Here is a 21058-nt window from a genome sequence, read left to right on the forward strand (position 1 = left end):
AGAGCGGCGGGATTCAAACAAATCTGACACAAGTGTTGCAAATGTGTTTTTTCTACAGCGTTGGAAACGAACTGTGATTTGCGGAATGAGGTTAATTCGATTAAAACTTCTCTAAAAATTTACATAATCGAAAGAACTGACCACTAACCCCTAAAAATCTATCAGTACTTCATTATTTATTAGCTTTAAAAAAATTTTAAAGTAAAAAGATGTTTAATTTCATCTTTTTTGCACAAATGACATTTTAGAATGTGTACATCACAGTTAAATCTTATTCAGGAATATTTGCTTGGAACGTGCATGCACAGAGTGTGTTATGAGTGAGGCAAAGGTTAATAAGAATACAGAAACTTTATTCCTAATAAAGATACACTCCAAAACATCGACATTTTGGACTTGTATTCTTCTGTTTCATAAGGCCATCCATTCAAGATGAAATCTTTCCAAACCTTACTTCATTGATAGCTTTGCTTCGGAATTGAAAAAATATAATAAAAGGATGGTTTAACCAAACGGTGTCTTCCTGACTTGGACCATGTAAAGAGATTTTTCAGCGTCCGTTTTTTTTTATGACGTCTAAAAACGAACAAAGACCCGCACTGCACTATAAGATCAAGTCGTTCTGCCACGTGAGTAATATTATACATGAAAAATTATTTTCTTGTGATTGGCTGAAAACGAATCCATTTTTTTATGTAAAACGAGAGCAATGTTGTAAAACGAGTGCAAATTACAAACAGTGCGCGTACCATCAAAATTTCGTCCTCTTGATTTTCTTTGATGCTTTTTTTGAAGTGAATTATTACCAAGTAATAAGAAACATTTCTCGCCCAATTTTGTGAAAATAAGCACTGGCAAATTCTCAAAACTTGGAAAAGCAGAACTGTGATTTAAATTGCTCTTTAAAGGTAAGGGACCTTTCTTTTCACCAGTTTTGATGTAAAATTGAGGAGGAGAGCCGGATATCATATAACAATTAATGCTAAATGCTGAATTAATGCTTAAATAATTCTCTGGAAAACAATCGCTTGAACAGTTAAAAATGTCAGCGATAAACAATTCTATAAAGACGTCGAAGAACGGTTTGCTCAAATAGAACTATTCTGAAGACAATAAAAGTGTTTACTCATTGCATCCGTGTGACTGGCTGGATAGTTAATAATTGGTCCACGCTGGCGTCTTTGTAACAAGTGACATGCGTAATCCACTATCATCAAATTAGCACCTGTCTTAGCAATTAACGACAGCACGAAACATCTTCTCATTCAAGGAACACCTGTCTTAGCCCTTAACGACCGCACGAACATAATCTTGAGAATGTTTTGTTAAACAAAACAACTGGAGTCAGTTCAAGTTTTGCCAACATGTAAGAAAGTGCATTTAAATCCACGACAATTTTCTGCCTTTAGCTGGACAGACATGGCTGTTGTGAAAATGATGTAAACTTTTGTTTCAATGTGTGACTGGTAATCTTTTATTCTAGAGCACAAGCGAATGGAAGAAACGTGCAAGCTGAGTATAGAAGCTTCCGCTTTACTTCTAAGCTTCCTCTTTCATAGCGGTATGATTATTCCGTTATCCTCTGGATGTTCCGAAGGCAAGTTAACAAAGTTTTGAATCTGCTTTTGCAGATTTTGTTTAATTCATTTCTATAGTTTGAATACTTCCTCTAAATAGAACTTTATTTTTAATTTGCAAGTGATTGACGGCCATGTCTGGTCGCAAGAGAGTTTTATAAAGATTATTTTTGATTGGAATGTCTTGCTAAATACTCATTTGTGCCGCGGTTGGCGAAATTTGACGCGATTATCAAATTTCCAATAGTAGTCCATTTACATTGGGATCGATTTTAAAAGAAATGTAAATTATTTGCTTTCCTCTTTGATGGTAAACTCGCCTCTGGATCTCATAACTTCCTTCGATACCATAGCAGGGAAAAGTCTCCAAGTACAAAGAAAACAGCAGGAAACCATAATTAAGCGTTTTTTGAGGCGAGTTTTTGGGGATATTACCATGCCATTAAAACCTCTTTCTCTAAACCATAACTGTGCATTGACTTCATCATTTCATTGTCTTTTGTTATTTGAATACTAAACAGGTGAAGAATGTCGATCCATTGTTTTCAAAGAACCAATACAGGACAAAGTCATGGTAGGGCACTTAATCAGGCTTGTAGAGGTACCCCGCCAAGGGAGCTGTAATGTGCTGTGCTATATGGAGCCCGATTGTGTGTCCATAAATTTGGGGCCTTCGCAAAGAGGAAACTACATTTGTGAGTTGAACAATGCTTCGCACGAAAGTCCAGGCTCACCCGTCCTTCAGAGTAAACAAGATTATACTCATTTAAGCATCGAGGTAAAGGGAATTATTTTAGACGGCGAACAATTATTGTAGGCGATAATTTTTTTGGGTTACTTCTTATGCTAGCCTTCCAATCCTTGTATTGAATTAACGTGATTCCTCAGTATTGCACCGCGCGTCACGAGAAACTTTTCGACCCGATTTCGTTTGATAATGAGTAATTTTTCCATAGAATAGATATTACATTGTTCCATAAGCCCTATCGACTCTCTAGCTATCGCTCAAGAGTCTCTTTTTAAACTTTCGTTTAAAAACTACCGCAAAATGTAGCGTGAACCGCTAAAATAAAGCAGGTGATTAATACCAATACGGGAATGAATGGGGTGACATTGGCCCATCATATCTCTTTGGTGACCTATCTTTCGTATGGTAGTTCTCGAAACATAGATTGGTGATGAATACCGCAGGAAAATTAGGAATCACCTGAGCAAGGGAGAACACCAAAGCTAAGGTACACCAGTGGTGTTATCTGTACAATGTTAAAAAAAAAAGAAAAATCAAAGTTCCAGTCGCTAAAAAGAATAGGAGCCATTCTAAATAAATCAACCAATTCTCACACAACAAAATATCCAGTAACTCTATTAATCGATTTTCTGGTTTAATGAGTGACTGAGTGTAACTGATTCTAGTTTTCACTTGATCAAAAAGCCTGAAGAAATTATCCTTCCAGCAAGATCGTGCTCCTTTGAGGATGAGTAATACCTAACCATAGACATTCTTAATACGCAGTCATTTTGTCTTGAACAGAATCCTTGCAGCAGCAGTCCCTGTTTCAACAATGGCACATGTCAAGCTGGATATACTTACAAAGGATTTCGTTGTAAATGTCCTTCAGGATTCACTGGTGTATACTGCAAGAAATGTAATTAAACACAAAACTGTAAGGTGGACTCAATACCTCATGATAATCATAGAGTATTCAGAAGGATGAAAATTTTTGTTTTTATTTATGTAGCCTGCAGCTTTGACTTTGAAGATGGAATCGGTGTATGGGAAAGGACAGGCACAGCTTTCATTCACCAACCAACATTTGGTGACAATCCAGCAGCACGCAACAGAGAAAGCGCCCAGCAGCAAGGGGATTGGTGGATAGGGGGGGCTGAGAATCGACCCAGCGAAAGCGATCCAGCAGGACATCTGCACCAAGAAGGTCCCGACCGACCCCAAGGAACTCTCACTTCCGCTTATTTCCGTATCGTTGGCAGAGATATCTCGTTTCTCATCGGTGGAGGATGTACCAAAAAAGATACTCGTGCAGAGCTTATTGTCGAAAACAAGGTGAGATTATTTAATGTTTCCTTTGATTCTTTTGAAACAGCTTAGGATTAGGGTTAGCAGAGATCAGAGTATCAGAGATTTTCGATAAATTGCGAAACCCTTTTGAGCTTCGTGACACCCATGAGATTCGTTTAGGTTTAGAATGAGCCATTTATAGTCAAAAAATGTATTTGAAAAACAAAAGCCAAACGTTTTTGTCACTAGGTCATCACGTCATCGCCTCTGGTACACTTTCTTTGTCTTTGGCTTACACAACCTTGAAACGAATTTGTTGTTGTTGTTGTTGTTAACGTTATTTTTGTTTGTTTGTTTGTTTGTTTTTTCCGAAGTGCAGAACATTGCAATCAGATCATTGAATGCTTTAATGTCTTGATTTCAATAGAAATAGGTTACTCTTTGTTTGAATTAATGTATGATACAGTCATGATAGATACGTCAGCATTCATCGTAACAAAGGTTTAAAATTGTTTGATATCTTTGATCTTACATGTAGGTTGTCAGAAATGAGACAGGCAACTGTTACGAGACAATGTACCGTAAGAGCTGGGACGTAAAAGAATTCATTGGCCAATACGCTCAAGTCAGACTAGTTGATGAGGGATCTGATGGTTGGGGTCACATCAACTTTGATGACCTTAAAGGAGATATCATTTGTCCTCACTATTTAAATGAAGACAACTGAAGGGAAAGTGAGGGCAAAAGGTTAAGCGTTTTTCAAGTTTTTACAGATAGCCACCTAGTGACTATATAGTAAGGCTTAACAGCTTTTGATATTATAAAGTTCTTTTGTATAGCACTTGCTTTGTGCTAGCATAGATAGGCACACTCTGTTTATAGGAACAGTAGAAAAATATTATGAAACAATTTTATGCGGGTGGCAAAAAATGTTATCCATATCATTTACTTATTATATTACTAATTATATTATATTACCGCGACAAAATGAAAGTCTTGCTGTAGATGCTACTTTTTTTTGTTGTTGAAATTTCTGTTTAAGGTATGGACACTCAATAATTACTTTGAAAAGTCCATAGCTGTAAACTTCCCAGAGGACTTTGTTCAGGATTACAGATTGAAGTAATTTTCGAGTGAGCTTTCAAAACAGGTTCCAAAATAGCGCAATAGTTTTCCCTAATTTAAGACCAGTGTCGAAGTTGCAGAAATCATGCTATTAAAACAGCCTTGGTAGATTGATCAATATATCTCAGATTTGATTTTCGAAAATTGCGAGACTCATACTGCATTTTTCTACGTGCAATCCTTTGTAACCAGCACACGCAGTGCCATATCATTACTGACTTCGACACTACATCAGCACTACATCAGATTGATCGAAAAAACGGTATAAAAGTTATTGTTTTTGTCATTACGTCAAGGTTATCAGAAATGAGACAGGTAACTGTTCGGAGACTATGTGCCGTTAGAGCAGAAACGTAGAAGAGTTCATTGGTCAGCACGCGGTAAAAAACGAGATTCTCATTGTTCTTAGTCTTGGAAACCTCGCAAGATCTTGTATCGGATCATTTTTATTTGATGTATTTTGTTACTTTAACTCTCCTTCTGCTGTACTCGGATCAGCTAATGAAATGTTGTACAGCTGTAAGTTATGGCGACTAGAGGTCTCTTTCTTGTGAGCAAAATTTATTTAGTAATATCCAACGTTACGTGATTTTAAAATAACTCAGACTTTCAGGAGACAAACAAGCCTGACTCAAGTGTTGCAATTCTGGAATAGAGCGAAACAAGTGTATTTTGCCTACAAAGTTGGAAACGAACTGTGATTTGTGGAATGAAGTTAATTCGGTTAAAAAAACGTCTCTAAAGTTTTACATGATCGAGAAAACTTTATCACATTTTCTTGTTTGTCTCCTTGTCAGTGTCCATATTTGGGTCTTGCAGTACTTAATCTTCGGTAAGTTATACCGTAGCAAGTTGTGAGAACTGATCACAAGAACTGATCAAAATCTATCAGTACTTCATTATTTCGCTTTACCAAAGTTCATAGCTAAAAGGATGTTGATTTCATCTTTTTGCGCTAATATCATTTTATAACGCGTACATCACAGTTTTCTCCAGCTATTTAACCATGGAAACACATGATTGAAATGTTCATTTTAAATCTTATTCAGGAATATTTACTTGGAGCTTGCATGCACAGAGAGTGCTATGAGTGAGGCAAAGGTTAATTAGAATGCAGAAACTTTATTCTTAATAAAAATACACCGCAAAACGTCAATACTTTGGACTTGTATTATTCTGTTTCATGAGGTCATCCCTTTACAATGAAATCTTTTCAAACACTTACTCAATGGATCGTTTTGCATTGGAAATTGAAAAACATATGGTAAAGAGATGAATTAACCAAATGGTGTCTTCGTGTCTTGGACATGTAAAGACATTTCAGCGTTCGAGTTTTGAAGATGTCTTAAAAGAAGAAATACCCACTCCTGCACCATAACATTAAGTCGTTCTGCAACTTTTAAGTGATTAATAATATAACTAAAAAATTACGCTCTTCTGATTGGCTGAAAACGAGTCCATTTCTACCTGTAATAAAACACATGCAAAAGTTTCAGCATGCTCAATGGCCGAGAACACGTCAATTAATCCCAGAAAATGCAGAAAATTGAAATTGAGTGTAGAATGTTGAAATTGAGTGCAGAGAATTGATATTGAGTACAAAAAGTTAAAGTAAAATGCAAAAATTTGAAATTTAATCAACAGATTGACAGTTCAGTCGCGAGTGCGAAAAGACAAACAGTGGCGGACAGTTCTGGAGAAAGCTGAACAACTTTTTAATTTAGAATTAGAAGGAAATTGCTGAAAACAACATTAAAAAAACAGCAACAACGAAGAACAAACAAGTGGCCAAAAACCTGTCTTCTAAAAACGGATATGAAAGTATGAACCGGAGCTCGAGGCCCTTACCAAAACTCTCAATGAGTGTTACGCAACATTTCGTTGGAGAGACGGGGAAGATTACAAGCGTGATAGCTTTCCTTGACGTTTCGTGTAATGGTTATTGCGATCAACTGAAACATAACAGGGCAAGAATACAAACGTTAAATCATTCTTAGAGAGGTTTTAAAAGCTTAGAGCAAGTTCTTGAAGAAAAAGCCTGACTACTCCGGCAACAAGGCAAAGGCAAGCGGCTGAACTGGTGATCCATGACAATAAACGAAAAAGAAAAATGAAAAATGACCAAAAAACAAAAAAAGAAACTAGAAATAAAAGAAATAAAAAGGAAAAAAAGAGTCATATTTTCGCTTGTATATTATTCACTAGTAATCATGATTTTCCCCGTGCAATTTGAGATAAATCAGTACTCATAATTTTTTTGACAGACGTTAAATTTCACTCGCCCTGCAGGCTCGTGCAAGTTGGTTTGCATTTGAAAAACTTATTCGTGCTAATTTATCCCAAATCGCGCTCGAGATCATGTGACTACCTATGCAAATTGTTCAAGGAGAGAGAGTGGGGGGGGGGAGGGGGAGAATCACTCATTGACAGAGTTAATAATGATGAATGATAGTAGTGATAAGTGTAGAAAATTTTTCCCTTTAATTCATGAATATTTTGGTGATGTGGGGCTTTTTTAAATTTTTTTCTTGAAATTTACCATTAGGCAGTGGTTTCAGCAATGAACTTCCGCTTGCCGTCTGCTTGTCAACAATTTGAGCTAATTTTTCTCCAATTTTCTCTAATTTCTCAGAATGGTAATTTAACCACAGCTGTATTCAAACATTGATCTTTAACGTCAACTATCGATTAAACAATAAAAAAAAAAAGAAAAAGAAAAACACTTTTCTGCATGCAGGTGCTCCTCGCAAAACAACACATAGAAAGATTTGAGAATCAGTTGCCTTTCATAAGGTAAGAAGCCTTTTTTTCTACATTTCTGTTGGGAATTTATGAAGTAAAATCGACAAGACGTGATTCTTATCATGAACAAGCGACGTTTAAATCTTTCTTGCAATTTTAATTGGTTTTGAAACCATAATGGAACGATAACTGGGTAAGAGAAGAATCCAAATGATAATCGCTTGGGTTGGCCACGTTATCTAGCCACACTTTTTATGATATTTCTAATTAATTTTGTAAATAAAATGAGAGCGTAATCGCTACAATGTTAGGTTATTAAAACTCCCGGACATTTTTCTGATAAATATACAATCTCCCTGTCTAACGTTATTAACAATTTCACAAGCGAGTCTTGATAGTGGCCTTCAACCTCCTCGTTCATTTATCATCGCTCAATTTATTACCGCATTTTGTTTTTTAAACGTACCCGCTTTGGTATACACCCTTTCTTTTCTATAAAAACCTTTTTTATATAAGAATATTTGGGCTGAGATTAACCAAAAATTTAGGGAAATACTGAGATCATACCCATCCTGAGAGTTAGTTAGGAAAGTCTTTATTTTGGTCATTATTTTTGTTTATTAAATCCAAGAAAAATAAACTGTATTATTTCATTCACAAAAAACTTGAACTTGAAAGAAACGAAGGAAACGAAGAAAACGAAGGAAACGAAGGAAACGAAGGAAACGAAGGAAAAGATGTGCTGGTCAGAAATCAGTAATAAAAACAATTTACGTGTGTACATTGACGTCGCAAATTGGAAGGTGTCACCATCTTTCATCATTAAGAGGGCCAAGACGAAATGAATGACGTCATGTTTACATGAAATTCCACTTTTCCCCTGTCTTCTTTCAAAGATGTTAATGTGCTCTGACTCTCAGTAAAATTGTCTGACTTTCAACTGATTTCCTTGAAGCAATTTATTTTTCCCTGAGCTTCCCTGACCTGTAAAATTCATGAAGGGATTAGAAATAACTTGATAATAACATATATTTAACGCGTCGATGATTTTCCAAAATGATGGAAGGGTGTGTAGTGCAGGTTTTTTTTTAATCTATGCTTGACACTGCACAAATTGTGTAATATCAAAATTTTAAGTATTTTAACAAAGGTGATTCTATATTGAAATGTTAAGTCTTTAGCATACTTTTAGCCACGAAAATAAAAGAACAAGTGCTATTTTGAGTTATGGATAAGTAAACTTTTCTCTCAGATTTGTAACATACAAAAGGTGAATGATACAACTGATAGAAGTAAAACTCTCCTTGTAAGTGCCTGGCAAAATGCATTACAAAACAGTATGGAGAATATACATGCTGATGTTAGGGTCTGAAAAGTCAAAGGAAAGCATAACTCGTGGTTTTGCTATAGTAGTTATTTTTACAATTTTTTGATCAGGAAAAATGCAGCGCGACATGATCTGTTTCTTTCTCTTCGCTTCTTTTGTGGACTGTGTAACTACCGATGACCAGTGCTGGGCAGAGATCAACATTCAAGGTATGAGACTCGAAGGGTTCGTATTTACAAGGACGTCTGCATCAGCTCCCCATATCTGTAATGTCCGGTGCGAACAAGAAATCGCCTGCCAAAGCTACAACTACAACAGAAAGGAAAAGATCTGCGAATTGAACAACCGCGCCAAAGAAGCCAGACCTGAAGGTCTTCGCTCAGATCCTGCTTGGTTCTATATCCAGCGTTTGAACGGAAGAGGTATGCCCTCAATTGAGAGAGAAATTTTTCGTGGAACTATCTATCATTTTATTGCACATTTGGGCCATATTTCCTATAAGCACCCACTACGGTTGTTATCTAAATATATTCTGAAAGAAAATACAGGTCTTTTCGGTCTTCATGATCCTTCTTTCGTCCTTGGACTGTACTTTTAGTTTTGCAACTAAACTTGATCGAAAGTTTCCATCGAAGTGACCATGTTTTCGTCTTATATTAAATTATAAAATCGGTAACTAACAGTATGATTATTTTAATTCTTTGTAAACGAGTTTTATCGTATTTTATTTAGACGCATTTGTGATGTCATAGTGAGCAGAGTTTGAGAAGTACTTTTCAAGTCATCACAGTTTCATTGTTGAATAATACCTTGGCCAGGACACCTTATTTAGGGACCATTCATGATATGACTATCACTGGAGGAGAGAAGGGTTTTTAGGAGAGATCACATGATTTTCAGAGTAAACGAAGGAGGGGATCAGTCGTCACCAACAGATGGTGAAAGGGGGTACCATAGAAAATTATGGGGGGGGGGGGGGAAGGGGGGAGATCACAAAAATATTAAAATATTAAAAAAACCTCAGGGAGGATCAAGTGAGTTTTAGGGTAACACAATCAAAATCTTCCAAAGGCGGCAAATAACGATCGGTCCTCTACTTGTATTCTGATGCTCTGTTGCTTTTCTGAGTGAACGAACATTAAACTAGGAAACAAAAAAAAGCAAGGAGTAGGGTTGAATTTTTGGAAAAATTCCACTTATCTCATTATATTTTAAATGATTTTGTCTTGTTCTGCTTATTTCACGCAGCCTGTAGCTTTAACTTTGAAGATGGAATCGGCGGGTGGGAAATGACAGGCAGAGCTTTCATTTACCAGCCCACATTTGGTGACAATTCTGCGGCACGCAACAGAGAAAGCGCCCAACAACAAGGAAACTGGTGGATAGGGGGAGCTGAGAATCGACCCAGCGAGAGCATTTCTCCGGGAGGACAGCACCCAGACGGTAGTGACGCTCCCAGTGGAACTATCACTTCCCCTTGGTTTCGTATCGTTGGCGAAAATATCTCATTTCTCATTGGTGGGGGTTGTAATGTAACCGTTATTCGGGCGGAGCTTATTGTCAACAACCAGGTAAGTACAATAGAGCTTATTACTTTCTTTCTCTACTTTAATTCCTCTTTTTTTTGTTATGATTTTGAAACCGTCTATTTGTTATGTTAGTTTTGATTTGATTAAGCGAAAGTAGTTCTTTCCACCTTTTTTGGCTTTGTTCTCTCACTTTCTAGAATAGCGAGGATACCTGAGAACCTTTGTCTATTGCTACTTTATTTATAACGTTTTAAGCTTCAATCACAGTGGAACCAGTGCAGGAAAATAATAAGCGCTCTCCTCCTTTAATAGCCTTAGCCAAAATAGGTGCCCGAGCGCATATTCAAAGAAAAGTGGGAAGATAGTTTTTTTGTCTAGAATCTCATGTGACTTAGGTTTTACAGCAGCTGAGATAAGACTAAATTCCCGCTTTTCTGCTCCTTCTTTAACATTTGAAACTGTTTGAGTTGTTTTGTTTTGTTTTGTTTTCCTTTTTCCCAATAGACTGTTCGAAGAGAGACAGGTAACTGTAACGAGACGATGTACCGTAAGAGCTGGAACGTGGAAGAATACATTGGCCAGATGGCTCGTGTCAGATTAGTAGACAAGACGGATTGTTGTTGGGGCCACATCAACTTTGATGACCTTAAAGGAGATATCACTTGTCCTCAGGATTTAGTCAAAGAAAACTAAGCTTACATAAGTTGCCTTCAAACTGTCTAAGAAGATTGATGGATACAATTATATTCCTTATATTCCTACTGGAAAGTATCCTTATTTAAGTGACTGATCGAGTCGGGGCTATATTGGTCGGAGAAATTACGAGAGTAAGTCGAACCCGAGTAATATTCTGTACTAAGGTATATTACCTAACAAGCAATAGGTGAAACACCCCCCAAGTTTCTAAATGTTACTAATATCATAGCCCTAGTAAATTGTTTTCGTCACGGTCTTTCTTCGTCAAAATTTTAACAGAACTACCAAAGTATTACAATGCCGGCGACAATCAAGAATTTACCGCTTTTTCTAAAACTATATATTATGTATAATGGACAAAAATAACCACTTGTTACTAATATCAAATGACTTAAAATAATTTCCTCTTCATTTTACCGCCTTATCATCTGATGGAACACAGTGTGTCTCGAGCTTTTTTGGTCATGTAACCGAAACGCCAACATAAATGACTGTTATGATATTGAGGTTTGAAACTCAATGTCAACGTGGCCGAGTACGAACGTCGATTGTGAAATACTGCCCAAGATAGGCAGTTTTAAAACTCGATGGTTGAACATCAAAACCACTAAACCTTTACCCTTGACAGGGAATTCATGGCACTGGGGAAATAAACACCCCTACTTTGCAATCTGACAGTTACATTCCTTGAGATTTTGTGTAAGGCAACATTGGTATAGGGCTACTTTAAGTAGTTTTGATCATCAGTTGTCGAATCGGAAAAACCTTCATCAAGTATAGGCAATATTTGTTAATTAATGCAAGCACTCGGCCATATCGATAATGCTTTTTACAGCTCAGATATCAATGTGATAAAACGCACAGACAAGCTTTGGAAGCTTTGACAAGGCTATATATATGCATTAAGAGTGAACCTGTATTAATTCAGAGGCCACATGTGGACAATACTGCTCTTTGTCACAGTAAAGCAAACAAGAGGTGAATTCATATCTCGTAGAAGTGCCGGGTTACATACGTTCATTCTAAGAAAGCGTCAAATACTTAATTGTACCGGACAGCAGTCTAACCCTGCGCCGTGCAATCAAACAGCATCGTAAAACTTAAAATCTTTCTCTTTTTGTACGAACTTAGGTGGGAAGTATGATGTTCAGTTGTTTATGGACATGGACAGTTGCGGTCAACGCCGAGATCCAGTAATTAATGAGAGAAGTGCAGGGGAGCTTATTACCCGGGCGGGAATTGTACGTTTACAGCCACAAATAGCTGAAAAGGCTCCATTTCGCATGCGCGAGTGCAAGACTTTCACAAAGTTATATAGCAGGTATTACCAACACTGTGTAAGAAAGAAATAACAAAATTCTGACGCCGCAAGTACGTAATGAGAAAACTTTTTACATGCATGGTTATGGATTTTGATTATATTTCCCTATTTGAGCAAGTGCTCTTCGACACTTAATCTGAAAGTCAATGTACCTGATATTTCAAATGCTTTCGAGTTGTTGACGTCACTTGCTAGTCAAACATTGGATATTGTGCTCGTTAGAGGAGAAAAATTTTCTCAACTGGTCTACTGTAATGTACAACACTGCGTTGATATTCGATGTATTCTCACGTGATTACCTGAGGCCGAAACATATTCACAAACGATCAGTTTGTCCTTCGGAAAGTGAAGACACATTTAGCACCTACGTTTCAGGTTGGTTATGTCGAGAACCATTCATAATGAACAATTCAAGCAGTGAGGCGGCTCCATTTGATTTGGAACCCACCTTTTCGTATTCAGTTGCTACTTGCTACATTGTTATCTCGTTAGTAGCTATTGTTGGCAACCTCTTGGTCTGTTACGCCATACTCACCAACAGAGAACTCCGCGACAATCCCGCAAACCTCTTGCTGTTGTCCCTGGCCATCTCGGACCTTCTCACAGTAACCCTTGACGCGCTATTTGACGTTGAAGTTCTTTTTCTGCATGGACTGTGGAAACACTGAAAAGCTTTGTGCATAACTTGGCTTACAGTGTACCTCATCACTGTTCCTAGCTCGGTTTTGACGCTTTTGGCCATCAGCGTGGATCGATATAACACCATTCGTGATCCTCTCGCTCGGTCCCGACGTTCGCATTTCATGACCAAGAAGAGAGCGGTAACAATCTCCCTCCTTGTCTGGGTTTACTGCATTGTATGGTCTCTTCTTCCCATCATTGGGTGGCGAGATAGAAATGAAGAGCCGATATTTGAAGGAGCATGTATGACACCATATGACATCATACACAAAGGTTTACTCCACACTTAGGTCTCTAATAAATTTTATACTCCGTTCGCTGGTCACGTGTTTGTTTTACATCCTCATTTATCGCATTTCCCGAAATCATGGGCCGAAGTTTGGCAACAATGGTGGCTACCCATCAGCTAAACAGCCGACTATAGATGAAAAAAAGGTGTACTTAAAGAACATCAGAGCCGCAAGACTACTTCAATGTTCGTCGTGGCTATCTTCTTCTGCTGGCAGCCATTCTCGTATTTCAGCATCGTCGCAAACTTGGTCGGCTTAACGCCATATCCTTACGAACTTTCTAAGATGTTGTTAATGCTTTGCTACTTTAACTCAGCGCTGAATCCTTTTTTGTTCGCCTTCCGAAACAAGCACTTTAAATCTGTATTTTCAAAGCTGAGAACATCACTAAAGATTGTGTAATTGTCGCGGTTAGATCGGTGTTATATCGATGTTTTCTCAAAGCGATGTGTTCCAGCAGAGATCGAAAAGTATGTGTAGTTAGTATTTACATTACAGCCACGCAGTCTTCGAAAGCAAGCTCAGACAATGTTAGTAGCTTTTATTTGGTTTTACTGCGAATTTCGAAAACACCCAGGATCGCGTATCTGATGAAAGTTTTGAACTTAAATACCAAAATCTCTCTAATATCAAGTTGAAATGGTACATTGTATCGCAGCCTGGGTCAGGAGCAATAGTGTCCGTTTTATGCTTTTGAAGAATGAAATTTCCTTCAAACAACGGGTATACGGCACATCAAAATAAGTAAACACGAAGGTATGAGAACTGAACAAACGCAAGCTCGATATCGATGAGTGCTCACGTCACTAAGTAAATAATCCCTAATACTTCCTAAAAATTACAGCGAAAAAAGATCATCAAATGTTGAACTATGCAGGAAATTTATAAAAGTTTGGAAATATGCTCTGTCAGCTTTCTTTGACAATCAAAGTTACATCAAACGAAGTGATAATTATTTTGCTCCTTCATAGTCATAACCTTCTTGTAGCGCAAAACTCTCCACATGGCCCGTAACTAGCACAACTGGGTTCAGATAGTAATAAGCTAGAGGAATCTATCGATTCACCGTCACCAAAATTATAAGAGGCTCTAAACACAGCTGATACAACCAGTCGCTTCTAAGGGTGCGTTGTGTCTGTGAACGTTACTACAGGTCACGTGGGGCCTTCATGTAGGTTCGTAATGATGCAGGAAAACCAACCTGGACAGCTGAACAGATTCACGACATAACGGACATTCAGGCTAGAAACAAAGAATAAAAAAGGAAAAGAGATTAAAGGTAGTAAGTACACTATTTTGCTTCTTCTTGCTAAATCACTTAGGGCGCTGGACTTGAAGTCTGGTGGTTCCAGATTCAGCCTTGTATTAATTTGTTCTCGGTTACCACGGGTTCAACTCCTGTGCTGCGCTTTGTATGCAGCCACCTGGTCTGCCTCCAGCCAGTTGGGATTTTAAAACACAATCTTCGATCCGCTTGGTTTCGTATAGGCCCTGATTTCATACTTATATATGAGTTTTTCATATATAGACATAATGGGTATCAATCTAAGAACCTTTTTGTGGGTTACCTCATCCATGAATTTTCCTTCGTGCAATGTCACATCAGACGATTTTCCTCCCTCTTCTCTTTTTGCAACTCCACTCCCCCCATACTGCACCATTTTTCTAGTGGTTGCTTCGATGACCGCTCAAAGTGGGTTTTATTAACAGAAATGAGCAAAAAATACAATAAATTCGGGCTAAAGGGTTTGACTGTGAATTATCACTGATGTTATTGCTGGTTCAAGAACGTTTTAAAGTTTTGGTACTCAACGTAATCGACTTGTGGCTACGAACCTTGCTGGCACACCATTCTGTAATACACTTCCAACAGAAAAGATGTCCACACGGAGTCGCTGTCTTCTCTTGCAGTTTTTCCAAGCACAGTGCACATTTTATACCGCTACTAGTATTGATGCTTGTAGCCGCTGGCTTGTCTTGTGAGACGAGGCGCTCCAATGGTTTGCCAGATTTCAGATGCTGTTCAGACACAGACAATTCAATGTTTACCGCAGGTGACTTGTCGACAAAGTGATGAACGAAAGATTGCGATTCACCCGCGTGTAAAGATTCCATGCGACACGAAGAATTCTTCTTCCCGTATACTCAACCCTTTGACCCCACAAAGTGACTACCATCTAATTTCTCCTTACAATATCACCCCGAATCACAAATTATGGTCGCGAGACTAAATGAAACGATCACTAAGAAAAGAAGCCCTTGATTGTTAAACAAATTCTTCTTTTCAGCACCTTAAAAAATGTACAGAAAACAGCGTGGAGAATATGCATACTGATGCAAGGGGGTAAATCACCAGTTTACTACTAAAATCCATGGCGACCTCGTTGCAAATGCTTCCCAATGTGGACAATCCAGTCGAAAGGATTCTACCCAACCAGTGGCATATCCTGTGCAACCTCTCTCCCTCCCCCCTCCCTCCCAAAAAAAAACTAACAAACAAAAAGAATATCCGAAAAAGTTCATGGAAAGTGAGAAATAGCGTGCCATATTTGCTTTGTTTAGTTTATCTTCCTTTCTTCGTTATTAATTCAATAGCTCGGAAAAGCCTGTCATTGACAACAATATCCTGACACACTTCCTCAGGAGTTTTCATCCCCGGTACCCCCGTAAGGGAGACGATTCAGCTAAGGCTGCGATAAGAACTGAAAATACCATGTTACCATTTCTGTTTCATAAAGGAAAGAGGGTTATGATTGGGTACATGGAACACAAAAAAACCGTGTCACCATCTCACCTGGAACATTGTCAGAATCAAAGTGATAATCATTTGTACAACGGACAGATAGCCAAGCAGGCGGTAAGTTGGTCTGGAGCCGTCATTCCTGAGACTGTTTCGTACAAGCAGCTGCAGGCAAATCAATGAGATGACGATAGAATTATTTCAATTATTGCGGCGCTCAGCGGTCAGTGCGTAGAGGATGTTCTTTTTTGGCTAGCTGTCGCAATTTTAACCTTTGCCAATTCTTGTTCAAGCAGTTTTGATTAGTTGTTGTTGTTGATTCTCAATCGTTTACCTCCCAGTAAATTTCCTTGCAGTAAAAAAGTATCCATTTATACTCCTATGTAGACAAAGGCACTGCAAGGATGAAGTGTCTAGTGGCAGAGCACAGGTAAGTAATTCGCTAGGGCTTGGAACCCAAACTTTTCGATCAAACGTTTAGCTCGTTTTCTGCAACTTTTTGTTTTTGTTTTTGCTTTTGAACGAACGAGGAAAATTGCATTGATAAAAATCTTAGTACCCGAGTTCATTTGCCTACCACGACATAGATGTTATCCTGAAAAATTACTACACCATCTCTAAACACCATTACTTACGTATTGAATTCCAGTGATCCTTTTCGCAATATGATAAAATATGCCGTTCAAGTAAAACAATGCCAGGTGCGCTCGGTGGACATCTGTAATATTCACAAAGTATGTAGGAAACATTAAAAACTGTGGTTTTCAACTACGTTGGAGTCAGATTTAAAGTCACAGATGTAATCTGAGGAGCAGAGGGATACGATCAAGTGAAAATCAAATCGACGGAATCTGAAGAAAACCATCGACGTCTCTAACGACTCCGTCGCCTATGACCCAGTGAAAACTACATTATCAGAGTCGTAAACCATCGGATGGCCTTAGAACTTGCAATGTGATTGGTTGGTTCCTGCACTTCTGTTTACGACTCCGCCAATCTAGTTTTGATTGGCTCAAATTAAGCGTCAAAGTCACAAGGGGAATCGGAAGAAAATGAAACCGTTCTCATTCTTCCAATTCCGTCCAGTTGACGACTCTTCTTTCGACTCCGATTCTCGATTTTGGGTCGGAAGCGCTCCTACGACTTCGACTACGACTATGACTCCGTCGCCAGTGAAAACCAGCCTTAAGTGTATTTTCACTAGCATGTACATAATAAGCATGCCCCTTACAAAGTTACGGATAAACGAAAATATTATCAGTTTGCAATCCATAATCAATCAAATATAAAATGAATATAAAATGTTTTAGTGATGACAAAACAAGCAAACAAACAAAACGAATTAGCAGCTAATACTTACAAACAACACCTGCTCTGACAATGGGGATCAAGGTGGATAAAGTATTTCTCACTCTTGGATGAATTCCTGCAGTAAAAAAAACTACTGTTAACCTGCTTGATTCCTTTTAACAACACCATACTGAATTGCAGAAAAATGCTTCCCTACAAATTTCATCTCATTATTAACCAAAGAAATCTCCCATTAATAGCAACAGAACCATGTTTGTGTGATGATGTATGTGTGTGTTTGTGTGATGATGTATGTGTGTGTTTGTGTGATGATGTATGAGTGTGTTTGTGTGATGATGTATGTGTGTGTTTGTGTGATGATGTATCAGTGTGTGTTTGTGTGACAACTATCCTTCTGAAATACCACACCTTCTTCTTTGTCCCCCCCTTTACCTCTTTACACCCTTACATTGGTATTCATATTCTCCATACTGTTCTCTGTACATTTACTAAGGCACTGACAAGGAGAATTTGTCTAACAATCAAGCATTTTTTACTTGAGGATCATTTCTTTTATTCTCATGACATCAATATGTGATTCAATAGTGATATTGTAAGGAGAAATTAGATGCAAATCATTCTTAGGGGTTAAAGGGTTATCTGACATTCAAAACCTTTTTCCACATCAATGGTCATCAAATTTGAAAATCAAATCAATCATCCTTAACATTAACCCTTTCACTTCCACATCAAACTTGTAATTCTCCTTACTATCAACCATACAATTCTTATAAAGTTAGTTCAGAGAATTTAGTATTTGATCAACTAATTATCCCCAAATGGGTATGTTTCTCTATTCTCATCACTTATGTGGTTGATATTGTATTGATCTTGTGAGGAGAAATTCTATCTTGGTCACTCATGGGAGTTAAAGGGTCAAACTATGATCAAGTGTTTTAGTTTCTAAAGAGTTTTATCAAATTTATAAGTATTTGCATCAACTGCTTCCAAAAAAATTCCTCAGATGAAAAAAATATTATTGTTTTATTAGTAATTAGTAACCAACCAAATTAATAAAAGGACCAAAAAAATTCTAACCATAAGGAGAATCGCCTTGGGTTTGCAACCAAAGTTCCAGCCTTGTTAAAGCTTTGTCAACCAGATATGGACCAAGTGCGTAGAGAAAGACAAGACTTCCTCTCAGCTGTCAATGTTAATCAACAAACACAAAATAATAATAAATGAAAGAGTTTATGAGTAAATGAGAAATCCAATTAAAAAATAAAAGAAAAAAAACCTATAAATAATTCTAACAGCAATTACTTGCATAAACACAGAGCTCAACATCTCTGAGATTTTGCATCTTACAGACCCAGTGATACTTCAAGAGCCACATTAATTTCGAAATCACATTTCAGCTATGTCTAAGATAGCTTTAATAAGTCTTACCAATAATTTTTTTTATAACAGTAGCTCAAGGCCTAGATCAAATTGTTGTTTTAGTCTTACCAATGTTGAAGGGATCCTTGTCTTGCTTGTGTCCACTTGCACAATATTACAGTACTCCTCACCAAGTGTCTGATATCCTGAGGAAATGGTTTATGAAGCTTTAACATGATGGTAAGTTAATTATGGGTCACTAATTCCCGTAGCTAGAATAACTTTGTATGGTATACACACAGCACAGCTGAACAAACAAATCAAAACCCTTCAAAAAAAATACACAAAAATTACCATGATCAAGATCCAGTTTTAGTAGTCAAAAATACAAAAAATGTTATCAGGAGGCAGAAAAAATAGAAATCAACTGGTAATATTAAATTGCCAACTAATTCAATATTTTCCTTACACATCAACAAATGACACCATTTTCCTTATCAGCAACAAAAATAAAGAGAATTTAGGTTATCATGGGACTAAAACTCAAAACAACAAAACCTTCAAGTTCCCTCACACTCAATATAAGTTTGTTTATGAGTTTTATGCTTCTCAGTTTACACTCAATGTTAAGTTTGTTTATGAGTTTATTTATGCATGCTTCTCACCTTTCAAAACGAGGCTTATAAACTTAATATTTCTTTGGAAATAAATTGTTAAGAAACCCATAGGAAACCTTTCCTGGGAAAATTTGATTTTTCCCTCTGAATTATAATAACCCTATTTAATTTCTCTCTCCTAGTGTTGTAAATACTTCCAAACATTTTATGAGACTAATTTTAATTTTCATTTATATTATACCTCCCAAATCCTAAGGTACCTGTAACTTTCTGCCTTTTAACAACACTCATTAACTTGATACAGCATTAAACTACATAACATACCACTTATTGTAGTTAGACCAAAATAACAGATGTCAGCAAATAAATCTAACTCTGTCTTCCATTTGATCCAAGAGAAAGGGCCTTCAAAAGATAAATCAATGATGTTTTAAGAACAAGCTTAACCTGACCACTTCCAGGAAATAGGCTCAAAACATTGGCAAAATAAAGAGAATTGTTGTGGACAATGACATGGGAATAGTGATCGAAAATCAACACTTATGTTGTGAGATAGTGGCAGGATATCTACGTGTATAATTGATTATAAAATAAAATAAAATAAAGTTGGAAAAGTGTACAGCCTCATAATTCATTATGCATATAGTTCTTGGATGAAGAAAACAATAGAATGCCTTAAAAATAAGCTTTGTGTTAGAATTGTATAGGGTTGCACTGAAATAATTTAAAACCTGTTTTGGTCTGTAATTCATACCAACAGTGTCTGCATTATGCACATGATCAGCAGAGTGCATTTTATACTGATCACTGGACCACTGCCAGAGAGTAAAAAAGAAAAAAACAAAACAAAACAAAACAAAAGGAAGGGAAAGGATTTGAAGAATAAGGAAAAACATAAGAGGCACAAATGGAATTCAATGAGATGCAAGTACAGTATCTGACTATCGACGATTTGACGAGAATTACATCATGGTGACCTAAGGTTCGTTGCTACAAGCAGATGCTGATATCATATTTTTTTATAATAAGAAAACACAAAATAAATACTATATTTACTCCACTAAACGTTCTAAGGAATTAACAGCTGTACAAACCTCGTACGTTCCTGAATATTTGTCCGATGCCTTCTCTTAAGAAACCAAGATAGTATACATCTTTCTGGTTTGAACGAACAAGTTCTGGTTGACCAGCTGGCGCAAACATTTTAAAGACCTTTTAAATGCATATATCCATCAAGTCATCTCGAAGAATCCTGCTAAATCAACATAGACTGCAAGCTTATCATGATGAAATCTTCCATCAACTCGTCCGCCATCTTGTTAATTACTTGACGAGGAGGACTGGGGCTAATTTTAGTCACTCCTTCTCAGCCTCCCGCCAACTTTTTGGGGGCCAATTGGATCTTGGGAGCCAATTTCACATGCACTTCTACACCGTCTCAAGGACTTACTGAGTAAAGAAAATATCAAGAAATATTTTCCAGATGACAGGATGTACTCCATATTAATATTCCATAAATGGTTTTCTTTGCTCGAACAACCCTAGTGTAACACAAGTTGCCCAAACTTTAGTGCCTGTTTTGTCAGGACCTTCACACTTAAACATCTGTAAGCATATTCTTCATACTCTTCTCCAAACTTTTCTGTGGTATCGACAAGGGTAATTTGTTTAAAAGTCAAGCGCTTGTTGGGCAGTTGGTCATTCCCTGTACTCTCATAACCACTAA

The 21058-nt window shown here is 37.3% G+C and overlaps 1 protein-coding gene and 2 pseudogenes across 1 annotated transcript; 2 read left to right on the forward strand and 1 right to left on the reverse strand.

Annotated features, from left to right (window-relative positions):
• The window catches only part of LOC131771080 (uncharacterized), a 28719-nt pseudogene extending 17300 nt beyond the window's left edge, over window positions 1–11419 (forward strand).
• Window positions 11420–12735: 1316 nt separating this feature from the next.
• On the forward strand, window positions 12736–13707 carry LOC131771070 (histamine H2 receptor-like; annotated as a pseudogene).
• A 122-nt stretch (window positions 13708–13829) lies between these two features.
• Window positions 13830–20643, reverse strand: LOC131771129 (peroxisome biogenesis factor 10). The gene is made up of 9 exons (XM_059086891.2): window positions 20427–20643; window positions 19657–19737; window positions 18845–18921; window positions 18434–18539; window positions 17406–17471; window positions 16681–16763; window positions 16100–16210; window positions 15142–15324; window positions 13830–14547 (listed from the first exon to the last, which is right to left on the reverse strand). The coding sequence occupies exons 1-9, from the start codon at window positions 20533–20535 to the stop codon at window positions 14473–14475; spliced, it is 891 nt and encodes a 296-aa protein (XP_058942874.1). The 5' UTR covers window positions 20536–20643; the 3' UTR covers window positions 13830–14472.
• Window positions 20644–21058: the final 415 nt, after the last annotated feature.

This window comes from Pocillopora verrucosa, chromosome 9 (genome assembly GCF_036669915.1).
Source record: "Pocillopora verrucosa isolate sample1 chromosome 9, ASM3666991v2, whole genome shotgun sequence".
Lineage (NCBI taxonomy): Eukaryota > Metazoa > Cnidaria > Anthozoa > Scleractinia > Pocilloporidae > Pocillopora > Pocillopora verrucosa.